Here is a 14,047-nt window from a genome sequence, read left to right as displayed (position 1 = left end):
TATGTAAGGCAAAATAGTAGGTATGGTTGCTACTAGGGTTCATCACCATGGTGTGATGCTAAGTATGGATAACTAAGATTGGTGTTTCGGAAGATAGGAACTAGGGTTGGTCCTATTTGATCAGCTAGGTTGGATTAAGATGAACACATGGAATGCTAAGCTGCTAGTGATATGGTTCTACATTTGATGTGGCCAAGACAAGTATTTAGTTGCTAATGGTGGCTCTATGATTTGAATTAAAGTACCATGATCACCTGTTCTAACCTTGGGTTTAGGGTAGAAGCAAATTAGGGTTCACATGTAATAATGGAACTAGGGTTCCAAATGAATTTAGTGTTTTAGGGTTTTCACATGAACTGGTAAGGTTGTGATTTCATTTAATAAGTAATTAGGGTTTCCTAATTACTATGTTGTTCTTAGGTTAATAACTTCATAAAAAGGTTGAAGTTATTATTGACTTTGAAATTAAAATAACATAGGACTTGGCATCTTGTTATTTTTGAACAATTAATAATTAGGACAATTATTAATTAAGTTTTAAATTCCAACATTAAAGATTAAATAAGTTACAAATAAAGAAAATTAGGGTTAATGTTTTCTTTATTTACTTTACTGGTTTTTATTTATTTTAAATATTTTTCCTAATTATTGAAGTTTGAATTGAATTTAGAATTAATAAATAAGGCTTAAATAACAAGTATTAAATAATTAAATTTTTATTAAAAATAAAAATTTCATTTTATATTTTTATTGGATAGAGTTTATTTTTATGATCATTTTGATATCACATTTGATATTTTTCGGAATTGAAATGAATTTGATTTGTTTATGTAATGTTGCAGCAATTTGTGAAATTTGAATTAAAGCAGAAAACTACTAAGGCTACCCAGACAGAGTTACACACGGCCACTGACCAGTGGGTCCAGGGCCACGTCAGCTGCCACCGTGGCGCCGATGTGGCATGGCTCACGGTGGCCTGCGAGGTGGTCGACGACGGCGCCAGCGTTCCCGCGTATCCGAAGTCCAGCTACGGGTTCCAGCCGAACTAACTCAACTAGGTGAACCACATGGTGGCGGCGCCGCTCCGGTTTGGTCACCGGAGCGTGCCTGACGACGAGGTGATGCGGCGGCGGTTACGGTCACTCGGTGCGGCGGCGCTCTGATGCAAATTAGGAGGCAATAGTGGCTCAGGAGGTGCGCGAGCTCACCGTGATGCGTAGAGAAGGCTCGAAGGCGCCGATTATCGACGGTGGCGGCGCCATTTCTTGATTTCCGGTGGACTACTGGCGGAAGGGAACGACGATCCCTCGGCTACTGGAAGCTTCCTGGCGCGATTCCTCTTGCACGGTAAGCTTATCGAGCGCGGCGGTTTCAACGGTGGTCACGGCGAGACCAGGGAAGGTCCTCACCGGCGGCGATGGTCGGAGGCAGGGTTGCTAGGGTTTCGGAATTGGGGAAAAATGGGGCGGGGAATAAGAAGAGCTCGAAGCTGGTTCCGTTCGGGGCCTTTATACGGCGCTGTGGAGGTCGCCACGCCACACTGCCGAAGAAGGAGAAGCTGCCAGCGAGAGGGAGAAGAGAGACACGGCGTCGCGGTGGCCTCAGTGCACGGAGGGGATGAGGACGACCCCCTCCCGTTGTTTTTTTAGCGAAGGGGTATCGTGGGCTGCAGTTGGTGATGATCTGGGCCAAGTGTTGGGCTGCTCCTGGGCTCTGGTGCTGGGCTGCAGGCTGGGCTGCGGTGCAGGTAAGGTCCAGGTAGGTTTTTTCCCTCCTCTCTTCTTTTTCTGTTTTATTTTCTGTTTTCAATTCTGGTTTTTATAATTCAAATTTGAATCTTCTTATTTTGCAGGTGTTAAATAATTGGGTTTTACTGAGTATTTAGTGCAATGACCATTACACCACTCTCCCAATTGAGAAAAGCATTTTGTAGTTGATTCAATTTCACATATGTGGGCTTATTCAATATAGCAATTAAACATGAGTTTGTATTCTCATTTTAATTCCTTATTTATATGAGTCAACTCTATTTGGAATTAATAGAGTTGATAATCTCAACTCAAAGTATTTCAGAGTTAGTTATTAGGAGTTGGTTTCTATTTGAGAAATTGGTTGTTCACATATGATTTTATGTGAGCATTAAATCTATTAGGGTTTTATGGTTTCTATTACCAGCCCCTTGTAAAGTTAACACTATTATTATTATTGAAAGGATCTAGGGTAGGTAGTGTTCCATCATGGTTGTGCTTGGTTACCAAAATAAATAGTTGATCACTACATATATGGTTTACTTATAGGATTTAGCATTAGGTGGCTCTTATGTTTTATAATTGATACATTGTATTTAATTAATGAACCATTAGGGTTCTAATGATATTTACCTAATGGCATTTGGTTTGAATCTCAATTATGGTCTAGGTTTATATTGTGATCACCATAGTGATACTCAAACTAGGGTTGAGGTTTAATTCTAGGTTATAGAGGTGAAATGGCACCATATTGCATGTGCTAGGGTTAATCTCCCCTAACCATGGTAAGGTGGTGGCTTTATTAACATTTTATGTTCTACTTTAGTTATTAAGATATTGAGAATTAGTTGTATTTGATTCCACTATGGTTATCCTTAATCCATTGTTAAAGTAACTAAAGTAGATATGTTTATTTTTTTTATAGTTAACTTTGGTTCTATTGATGAATAGTTTCTCAACATATAAAGTATAGAGTTTTACTCTAAAGTTTTCTTGGGTCCTTTAATTGAGGAATAAATGGAATATAGATGTGCTAGAGTTGTACTTATGATCTCCAAGTGATTCACAAGTTAAGGTTGGGGTATAAGCCTGGTTTTGATGACTAATGATCTCCCTATAATTTCATGTGGTGAATGATATTTACTTATCCTCTTAGGGTTTAACTTATCCTCACATACCTCAAGAGCATGATCATGGATTAGGCATGATCAACTTGTTCTTAATATCTTTACCTCAAGTTCTTATGGTTTATGATCATTACACAATTTATATTGATCAAAGTTTGGCTTCCTAAAGTATTTCTAATGGAATGGTTTTCACTTATATGATCAAGTGTTGTCTTGATGAACTAAGGCATAGCACTTCTATTTTACCTTTTAGGGTGGCTATTATGGTGGCCCCTGTAGTTTATATCCCAGGAGGATGCCTGAGATATTATGTTAGGGGTCTACTTAATTAATGGTGATATTATCATCTGAGTATATGGATAGTTCTCTCCCTCACATTCAAGTGTTCGCTTTAACTTTCTTGAGTGTAACACCTTAGCTTGGGCTCTCCTATAAAGGAATGGTTATTCTAGGGTATATGGTGTACTCCTAATATTTGTTTAAGTAACTAAGCTAAAGATTCAATTGTCTAACTTAATTGAATTGGTTTCCTCCTTACTTTATCAATTCAAGGATATCATCTTATTCCATGTGATATTAGGTTATCTCACCACTCCAAGATGAAATGGTTATCTCATTTGGGAAGGACTCTAATAATAACCTAAAGTTATACTTCAAAGATAATGATGTGGTCACCAATATCTATGTTTAACATAATTGGGTTCTCTCTCTAGGGATGGTCTTGAATAGTATTCTAGGGTTTTCTCTTGGAGATGATGATTTGAATACTTGGATGCATATGCAAGGTTTAACTCAAGGTTTGTTAATGCTTCTCTAATAATTATAATAGAACTCTCACCTCTCTAGGTTTGATGCTTATTAATTTGGAATAGAGAAGAACATATTTCTTAAGTTGAATCTCCTTGTTATAACTCCAATGTTGAAGTGGAATGAATACCATTAGGTTTCATGGTAGGATCATGGATTAGTTTTAAGACATGGGGAAGATAAGTGAAGAATGGTTTCTCCATTTTACTGTTACTTGATTTGCAATTGAAGTGATGTTCATATGCTATGACAAGGATTACCATATTATAATCTTTTATAAGATCAAGCAATTGATCATTGAGTAAAGTGTTGTTGTGTTGATTATTAGTTCCATTTGATCTAACCCCTTAGATCAAATCATCTCTATTCAAAACAAGGTTTTAGCAAAGTCACTTTGAGGTTTATAGCGCTTGACTTGATGAGCTACTTCAATTCCACCAAGGTGAAGTGAAACTTCAGTTACTGTGACTGTTTTACTTTAAAGCGCGAAAATTCCCCAGATTTTCTATGCATGAATGCAATGCACATATCTGTTTCCTCTATTTTTGTAACCCCATTACCTGGGATATTACAGATGCCCAGGGCAGGGCACCGCTGGCTTGCGAACGTCGGCACGGGGCAAGACGGTGCCGGCGGGCGTCGTTTCATAAGACTGCTCATAGTGGGACTAACATAGCTAGTAACATCACACATTTCAAGGCATTTTCGTGACATGGCATGCTAATAAACGAAGAAAGAGAGTGAGGTGGTAACTAGCTATGTTACCATAACATCACACACCACAAGGCAAGATGAGTCTACAACATAATAAATGATACAATGTATGATACCACATATAAGTTACTACCCACTATGAACGTAGTAATCTAGACTAGTAACATGACATATGTTACTAGTCTAAGTTACTTCCCACTATGACCAGTCTGAGAAGTGAGAACGGTGGTGGTGAATTGCGCAACAACGCGTGATTTGAGGAATTGGATCGTGGTCTCGTGGATCGTGGGTGGCTGGTGGGAATTAGGCGTCGGGGGACAAACCGACAAAGGGGAGGTTAGAGCAGGAACAATAGTACCCTGTAGCTGGCTATAGCTGGTTGCCATGTAATCTATAGTCAATTTATAGTCACCATGTACAATAGTTAACTCTAAAAGGGAAATGTAGATTCACGTAGTGGGAGCAAATGCTCCTATGAGCCAAAGTGAATATCTCACTCTAAAAGTGTACTACTTAATTAAAATAAGGCATACCTTCCATTCTCACAAAGTGTCTAATAGCATATGCTAGAGCTAGCTCTTGCGTAAGAGTCCACTTATCTGGTTGTTATCCCCAATATGCTTGGGTTCCCTTATCACTGGCGAAAGTTGATGGGTGGGGCTGCTAATTGGTTTTGCTTGGAGTATGCCATGTGCATCGTGTAAATGCAGTCTACAATTTCCCCTCTCAGTTAAGGCTAGAAAATCACATTGTAGGTACCCAATGTTAGATCATTGCAATGTGCATGTTTCGCTATATATATGTAGACGAGGTCTTGATCAATCTCACAGCCACCGCCATGAATTACACATCGAACACCTTAACTGCTACGGATCTCGCTTCCTCTACTATCTAATCCCCTCTCTATACGCAGGCGACCAAATTTGTCTATCACGTTCCCATCGTCAGCTAGTAGCTTAGTTTAAGAATGGAAGGTGTCAGTAAGATATGTAACTCCTACGCGCTATACAATCCGAGGCCGCGCTGGGCGCAATACTCATCTCCCCTGTTTGCGTGAGATAGGGGGACGAAGGATGATACGAGCTTCTCTAAAGCGTGTCCCAACGAAAATCATCTAGGTACTCATAGTCCACATTAAGGAGTCTACATTGTGATTCGAAATTGAAGTGTATGTTCTGCCATATACCAACCGCTTGCTAGCGTCATTACAATATTCACCAAGTTGAACTTTTTGTGCTAGCCCTTCAGAGCCTAGTGATTTCCCGCTAGTCCATCATTTTTACTTTTCTGGAACCCTTCTATGGTGGAAAATTATCTCGAAATAAAAAAGGATTTCTCTACCTATGGCAATCTGCTGAGTTTCTTACCGAAGGTGTGCAAGTGTGTGTTGATGACAAAACAATGGAAACATTTTGTATGTTTCCAAGTGTAAACGACTGAGAAAATAATTCATTTCTATCAAAATTTTATTGAGCAGTTGATTGAACCATTTTTTTCTTTCTAGTAGATGCTACTTAATAAACTCAGTACTGTTTTGTTAAAGAAAAGTTGTGAGTACCCACACCGTGGTATGTGGAGGGGAACTAAGAACGCGAGTCATTGTGGGCGTCGAATGGTTGTCGGGGTTGCTACCAAAGATGTTGGGTGTTGGTATCGGCAGGATCACGTTTTTGGGATCTTTTGCTTCCGCTAGTTGTGATTTGCTACATACCTACTTTTTGTTTGCTACAATGGTTCAGCGGGTATGCTACACTAATACAAATTGTTGCTACAATGTCTCCGACGAGAGCCTCTGCCGAAATCGGTTTTGCTACATTAACACTTTTCTTCCCGGTGAGGTCTTCGGTTATGTTTTCGATGAGGTCAATTTTTGCTTCATTAGTACAATTTTTTGCTACTAGGTCTCCGGTGGTGTCCGGTGAGATCTCCGCCGAGGTCTGTGTTTTGTGGATGAACCGCTTTTCGCTACAATCACGGTTGATTTTGCTAAATTCGAGCTTTTATGGAAGCACAAGTTGGATTTTAGTGGGAATTGATTTTGCTCCAAAGGAAACTTTTTTTTTGCTACATTTGTACATTATGGAAGCAAAAGTGTGATTTTGGTGGAAATTGATTTTGCTCCAAATAAAACCTTTTTATTTTGCTACATTGGTACATTATGGAAGCAAAAGTGTAGCAGTTAACTTCCCGTCGTGCCAGCATCTTCACGAGGCATCTTCGAAACGCGGCGTGTTCGGCAAGGAACTCGAGGTCGCCGGCGCCGAGCCGCTGTTCTCTACGGATTTGCAGCCAGCTCTGAGGAGATGTTCACGTACCTGGTACTGATAGTACTTCTGATTGTATAAAGTGATCGAGTTGCATTTCTGGTTAGATCATCGCAGCAAGAAGGGGTTTAAATTGATCAGATCATGTAGAGTTTGACCACCTTTACTTAGTAATATGTTGCTGATTCCGAATTTATATTTTTTTTCATTCACGTACGGACAGGACAGATGGTAAAATGAGTTGGTTCCACTGAAATTAGCTAGCTCTCGCTAATTTCCACTGAATAATGCTGTAACTAAACTCGAGCGGAGACAATCTAAATCCTCAATAGCTTTTTAGCTCAATTATTTTCTTGCTCGGTCAATCTCGCGCTAGGCAATGCAATCGTCGTCGTTTCCAGTCGGCCGGTCCAGCTCCCTGGCCTTGGCGGCGGCGAGCTCCTTGCCTTTGCCCCAGAGGAAAGCGTAGAGCCCCAGCACGACGAGCGCCGCCCCGAGCACGCCGCCTAGGTAGAGGTCGGTGCCGAGCAAGAGGGCGTCGACCACGGTGGTTGCCACCAGCGAGAGCGAGTTAAACATGGGCGGGTACACGGGCCCGCGGCGAGCCACCGCCCAGGACACGAGCACGAACGTCACCCCCGTGTTGAACACCCCGGAGTAGACCACCGTGGCGAGCTGCATGTCCCACCGCAGCCTCCACGCCTCCGATGTCAATCCCAAGCTGCCGGCGCCGGAGCCGGTGAGGGCGACCACCACGGCGGCTGCGATGGCGGACTGGACGCTCCCGGCGATGCAGGTCAGGGTAGTGGTCCAGTACCTCGACGGGAACACCAGGGCGACCCTGGGCTGGACAACGAACCAGAGCGCGTAGCTCACGCAGCTGCTGACCAGGAACAACGTGCCGACGACCATGTTCTGGCCGCCATGGACGGAGGTGACAGGTTTGGCGCCGTGGGAGTGGGATACCCGCAGGTGCGGGAGGAGGAGGTGGGTGCCCTTGCAGAGGCTGACGACCATGGTACCGGCCACGCCCGCGGCAGCGCCAAGGAGCTTGGTCCTACCCGGCCAGCAGGCGAGGGAGAGGCGCTCGGCACGGAGCGCGACGGCGATGAGGAATGTGGCGACGGGGATGAGGTTGAGGAAGTCGACGGCGTAGGCGGCGTTGGTGGCACGCAGGCCGCAGTAGTAGAGCCCCATTGCCAGCAGGACTCTGGACCATGCATATGGGTAGCACACGTGTAAGATGATTGAGGAATTTTGACAAGGAACTGCAAAAATGTTGCGAATTGCGATGCGAACCCGAAGGTGGCGTTGATGAAGATCCAGCCCAGCACCGCCAGGTTCAGTTTCTTCCAGAGATCCCTGCAGTAATCAACACGCAAGAACAAATGTAAGAAGAAGATATGGATATCGATGCAGCAGTGAAATTACCGACATATATGAGAGAAATGACTTAGTTCCGTCCACGGGACAGCCCGTATACTAAACCACTAGTATTTTAAAACTTGACGAAACTTGGTGATATTTGCCAGCACGAAACGCAAAGCAAGAAACAAAGTAAATCCGATGGCAACCACATAAACGGGACAATGTCTGCTCTCACATATATGAAAGATATGAGGTTGCATTGCATGTATATGCATGAGAGACATTGTTGTTCCCAAACAGAAATTAACTTGGTGGAGAATTGTTGCAGAATGTTTGTTGCGTTTCTAACTTTTCCTATCGTTCGTGCAGGCAACAGATAAACTTTGGTTTGGAATTTCACTTTCGAAAATATTTCGGCCGGTGCAGAAACCACCACCAGTGATTTTGGTTTTCATTTCAGGCAAAGTGCCCAAATTTTCCATCAACATAGATTTAACTATTTTAAAAATAAAAATATTTTTAATTATTTTTTTTTAATGTGTAGTATTGAAATGACTGAAATATTTTGACCCTAAGTTAATTATTTCGGTATCTGCTAAAAACACTGAAATTTAGTGAAAGTCTCAAAAATTATTTCCCTTAAGCCACTACGGGAACCAGTCAAGGTGCCGACGGCCGACGGTCGTCGACATAGCTTGCCTTGCCTTCGGCACAGGCTTGTGCCGACGGCAGCCGTCGGCACCTTGCCCTCGGCACAATAACGCCTTGGCACATGCAAAGTTGCCGTCGGCATAGAAATAACACCGTTTGGTAATTCTAGCTCGAATTTTTTCAAATTTTTTTTTAACTTTTTCAAATTTTTTAATCTCTCACATGCACCATTTTAACTCTAACTACACTTAATATTAGGTCAAATTCTACTCATGGTCAAACTTTCCGGTCAGTCACCCATCCTCACACTACTCTACCCCTAGCACGTATAACTTCTCGGTTCCATTTAGACTAGATCCCATGAAAGAAATGACACCTTGTTGACAATAATACCATATCAATACTATTAATCCTTATTACTTGATGTTGCACATCATTATTTTTTGAATTCCAAACAATTACCTACATAAACTACAAGAATAAGTATATTAATGTTGAATTCAAATGGACAATAAAATGATTTTTTCCTTTTTTATTTAATATGGAATAATTAATATCTTTAAATCTGTAAATCAAAATTTGATAAATAGTATGTCTAAATCGATTAGAAAAACGAGAGGAATCCAAATATGACATCTATATCATATTTTGAATCTAAAACTAATTTTTCCAAAAATTCATGAGCATTAGATCATGTACTACTATTTCAAATCTGGCCGGCCTCCTACCGATTCGGAAGGAATTTGTCTTTTTCATGAGTGATGGACCGAAAAGTTCGAGATACACCGGTTGGGAAATTTTCCATCTTAGGTGGTCTAGTATTTTTAAAAAATGTGTTGGTACCAATGTGAAACTTTAATTTGGTGGTTGCTTCACAAAACATCCCGTTTTCGACACCTCAAAAATGGAAAATGGCTTTTTCGCGATGAAAAGGAAAATTTACTCCTGCAACATCATAAGACATCTCAAGATACACATGTGTGCATAATATAGGCACATTATCACAAACTATGCCGCGATTCTATCCATAACATTGGTCGTTTGACCTAAATGTCATGAAACCTCGAACATGATAGCTCATTTTGTGAAGGATTTTTTGTGATGCTCGTAATTTTTCAACTTTAATATTTTTCCTTGCAACTATGACATATAATATGACAGCACGCAAAGGTTTCACATTGTTTGGATCATTTTTGAATTTTTTTATGCCCGTTTCAAACTATATTCAAAACGGCGGGCATGAAGATCCTTTGCCCGGGGCTGAGGCGCGCTAAACTTGCACTGGAACTCTGATGAAATAGCATGTTGTGAATCTAAAAATATTTTTTTCAAATTTTTTTGAGCAATATATCATGTACCTGTAGTTCAAATCTGGTCGGCCTCCTACTGATTCGGCAGGAATTTGTCTTTTTTATGAGAGGTGGACGGAAAGGTTCCAGATACACCGGTTGAGAAATTTTCCATCTTAGTTGGTCTAGTATTTTTGAAAAATGTGTTGGTACCAATGTGAATATTTAATTTGGTGGTTGCTTCACAAAACACCTCGTTTTCGGCACCTCAAAAATGGAAAATTGTTTTTTCGTGCGATGAAATGGAAAACGTCCTTCTGCAATATCGTAATACATCCCAATATGCACATGTGTGCACAATATGGGCACATTATCACGAACTATGCCGCGATTCTATCCATAACATTGGTCGTTTGACCTAAATGTCATGAAATCTCGAACATGATAACTCATTTTGTGAAGGATTTTTTGTGATGTTCGCAATTTTCCAACTTTAATATTTTTTCCTTGCAACTATGACACATAATATGACACCACGCGAAGGTTTCACATTGTTTGGTTCGTTTTCGAATTTTTTATGCTTGTTTCAAACTATATTCAAAACGGCGGGCATGAAGATCCTTTGCTCGGTGCTGAGCCTCGCCAAACTTGCACTGGATCTCTGACGAAATAGCATGTTGTGAATCTAAAAATGATTTTTACAAAAAAATCTTAAGCAATATATCATGTACATGTAGTTCAAATCTGGTCGGCCTCCTACCGATACTGTAGGAATTTGTCTTTTTCATGAGGGGTGGACGGAAAGGTTCCAGATACACCGGTTAAGAAATTGTCCATCTTATATGGTCTAGTACTTTTGAAAAATGTGTTGGTACCAATGTGAAACTTTAATTTGGTGGTTGCTTCACAAAACACCCCGTTTTCAACACCTCAAAAATGGAAAATGGTTTTTTCTTGCGATGAAATGGAAAACTTCCTCCTGCAACATCGTAAGACATCCCAAGATGCACATGTGTGCACAATATGAGCATATTATCACAAACTATGCCGTGATTCTATCCATAACATGGTTGTTTTGTGTGAAAGCCATAAAACATCGGATATGATAGCTCATTTTTGAGAAGCTTCTTTGAGATATTTTATATATTCCAAGTTTGATATTTTCCAAGATAGAACTTATTTTTCTGAATTTTTTTGATATATTATTTGTATTTTTCTGAATTTTATTGATTTAGTTATGATTTTTTGAATATTAATGTGGTAAAATGGAAAATAGCTATGCCGACGGCTTTGCCGTCGGCACATGGCTGAAATATATATCGACAGCTTTGCTGTCGGCACAGGCCTGACGCTGTTAGCTCGCCGTCATGGCGGAGAGGCTGTGCCGACGGCCGAAACTGTGCCGACGGTTGCCATCGGCACAGACCTTCATGTGACGACGGTTTACCTATGCCGACGGCTGACCTGCTGGCCTGGCCAGAACGAGTTTTGTGCCGACGGCCCCGATATTTTGCCGTCGGCACCTTGACTGGTTCCCGTAGTGAGCACTTGATGATGAGAGATCATATTCAAATAGATACGAGCAAACCGCAGAGACACGAACGAGTTTTTTGCCGTCGGCACCTTGACTGGTTCCCGTAGTGAGCACCTGATGATGAGAGATCATATTCAAATAGATACGAGCAAACCGCAGAGACACGAACGAGTAGTTGGTAGGATTACTTAATTTTGTAGGTATACATTTTCGAAATTGACACACAGAGTTAGTGTAGCGTGTAAGTGTGTGGACGTAGGATATGGGTGGATTAGCACTAATGGAAATCGATCGAGACAGCATGCATGGCCAGATTGGTGAGCGTAGAGCTGGCAGCCTGCATGCGTGTCTTCCTGCAGTACAAGGTTTCCATATTCGGTCGTCGAATGCGTGGCAGACTGGCAGGTACTCCGTATACGTGGCAAGCGTCGACTAGCTAGACAGCCACTGAACGTCGTCGTCTTCCTCACGACAAAACTAGCGCAAATTAGTGCAAAGCTAAAGTTTGTCCCAGATCGAGTTATTGACGAGTGAATTGTTCATCTGTATTATCTGTGCTGTTCGATCTCGGCTGCCATGATCGAGTTATCTACAGGGGACTGGTTGTTATCTAGCTACACTACACGCATGGCGTACGTCTCGTAGCCAAGTATTTTGGGGTATAATCTAAGAACAAAATTATGTGCATGCATGAACGGACGCGGCGACCATGCGCGGCCGGCGTGGATTGAAACTCTCATGCAAAATTCATCGATCACGCCAAATTGCACGCGTACGTACCTCTCGAAGATGAGGGCGAGGGGCGCGACGGCGGCAACGGCGATAACGTTGCGGTAGACGAGGAGGACCAGAGGGTGCATGCCGGCGTTGAGGGCCAGCTTTGACATCAGCATCGTCACCACCGTGAACACCTGCACCAGCACCATTCCCGCCGGCAGCGCCACCCGCTCCACCCTCCCCCTCCTCCCCGCGTCCCTCGTCGCCTCCATGTCGCCGCCGCCTCCCGCCATGGCCGGCAGGACTAGTTAGAGCGCGAGCTTTCTTGGGACTCCAGCCGAGCTAACGACGGGAGAAGAGGCTGCAATATATACCCGAAAATGAACAAGGGCTATACCGTAGACTGGCTGCTGGTTGGCTGGCTGTCGCCTTGCGTTCAGTGTAGTTAGCTGTTAACTGGTACCTCTGTTTCAAGGAATAGACCCACACGTATTTTAAGATGAACTTTAATCATAAAATTTGAGCAAAAATATTTTAATTATATTATATGTAATTAGTATCATTGGATTCGTATTGAAAAGAACTTTTTAATGATATTAATTTCATACAAACAATGTTTATCTATTTGAAGTAATTTTTGGTTAAACAAAAAACATGTAAAACGAGGGTGCCTTATTCCTTGAAATGGAGGTAGTTACGAACTGTATGTTTCCATTGCGTACGTAATGCATTAAAGCCTCACAATTCGATCCAGATAAAACCCTGAAAATACGTCACAGAAATAAGGGTGTGGTTATTTCTCAGAACTAACTTCGTTTTTAATCAAATGATGTCATGAAATTTTAGTTACAGCTCATGTTGCAACTAATAACTAGCATAAATCATGAAGCAAATTTAATGATGTAGGATTTAACTGAGGACAAACTTAGTTTTCAGCTAGTTAAAAACTAGCAAATCCCCAGAAATAATATAGTTTTTGACAGGACAAATAATAAAGACACGGTCGATCCTGGTTCAAACAAACAATCAAGAAAATATTTGGAATATCTTGATAAAAGGAGGCAATAAGTTTTATAAAACAAGGATATCCTGGAATTAAGTGCAGCTGGCATGGTTAATACATTTGCAAATGAGAGCTACTCCACTTGGGTAGTTGGGGCACTATGAACTTCCATCTTGCGAGAGTCCACCTTAAATTCATCGCGACACGCTTTTGCCTTACCTATTTTTTTGATAAATAGAATATATATTAATATCATGAATATACCAATTACATCCAGTCTCACAAATAAAATGTACAAATACATCACAAATGCACACAACCAAGAAAAGAATAAATGAAAAAGAAAATTAAGACCCGTCACAGCGATGAACCACTTGCGACAGTTACACTATAACCACCACAAAAGACAACACCCGAACTTCAAACTAGAATTTTCAAAAGAAACAACGCCAAGAAGGAAACAATGCCAAGCGTGTCATCGCCCGATCGTAGATCTTGGTTCACCCTAGAAAACATGGCTCGGTACTCGAGGAGCACCATCAAAATGCAGTTTACTTGCTACTCCTGCTTGTCAAGGTTGTTGTTACAAGTTGCTAAACACCGGACACATACGAAAAACTTGTGCCGCATTGTCCTCATCGCAACCAGTACCCTCTGTCATTACCGAACCTCCGATCACAACCACCATGACTTTCTCCACATTTATCAGTTTCATCGAAATCTATTTTTAGACATGTCACATGGCACTGACAATGGCGAGGAAACCCCTCTTGCTAAAGATAAGGGCGCACACGACCACATTGATTCCGCTCTAGATATCCAGTA

General features: G+C 41.6%; 1 protein-coding gene across 1 annotated transcript; it reads right to left on the bottom strand.

Annotated features, from left to right (window-relative positions):
* Positions 1–7,004: 7,004 nt before the first annotated feature.
* Positions 7,005–12,512, bottom strand: LOC127347187 (WAT1-related protein At5g64700-like). Its single transcript, XM_051373402.2, has 3 exons — positions 12,283–12,512; positions 7,960–8,022; positions 7,005–7,870 (listed from the first exon to the last, which is right to left on the bottom strand). The coding sequence occupies exons 1-3, from the start codon at positions 12,510–12,512 to the stop codon at positions 7,033–7,035; spliced, it is 1,131 nt and encodes a 376-aa protein (XP_051229362.1). The 3' UTR covers positions 7,005–7,032.
* Positions 12,513–14,047: the final 1,535 nt, after the last annotated feature.

The sequence above is a fragment of the Lolium perenne genome, chromosome 4, assembly GCF_019359855.2.
Source record: "Lolium perenne isolate Kyuss_39 chromosome 4, Kyuss_2.0, whole genome shotgun sequence".
Lineage (NCBI taxonomy): Eukaryota > Viridiplantae > Streptophyta > Magnoliopsida > Poales > Poaceae > Lolium > Lolium perenne.
The sequence above is the reverse complement of the archived record's forward strand: the minus strand, read 5'-3'. Positions and strand labels throughout refer to the sequence as shown.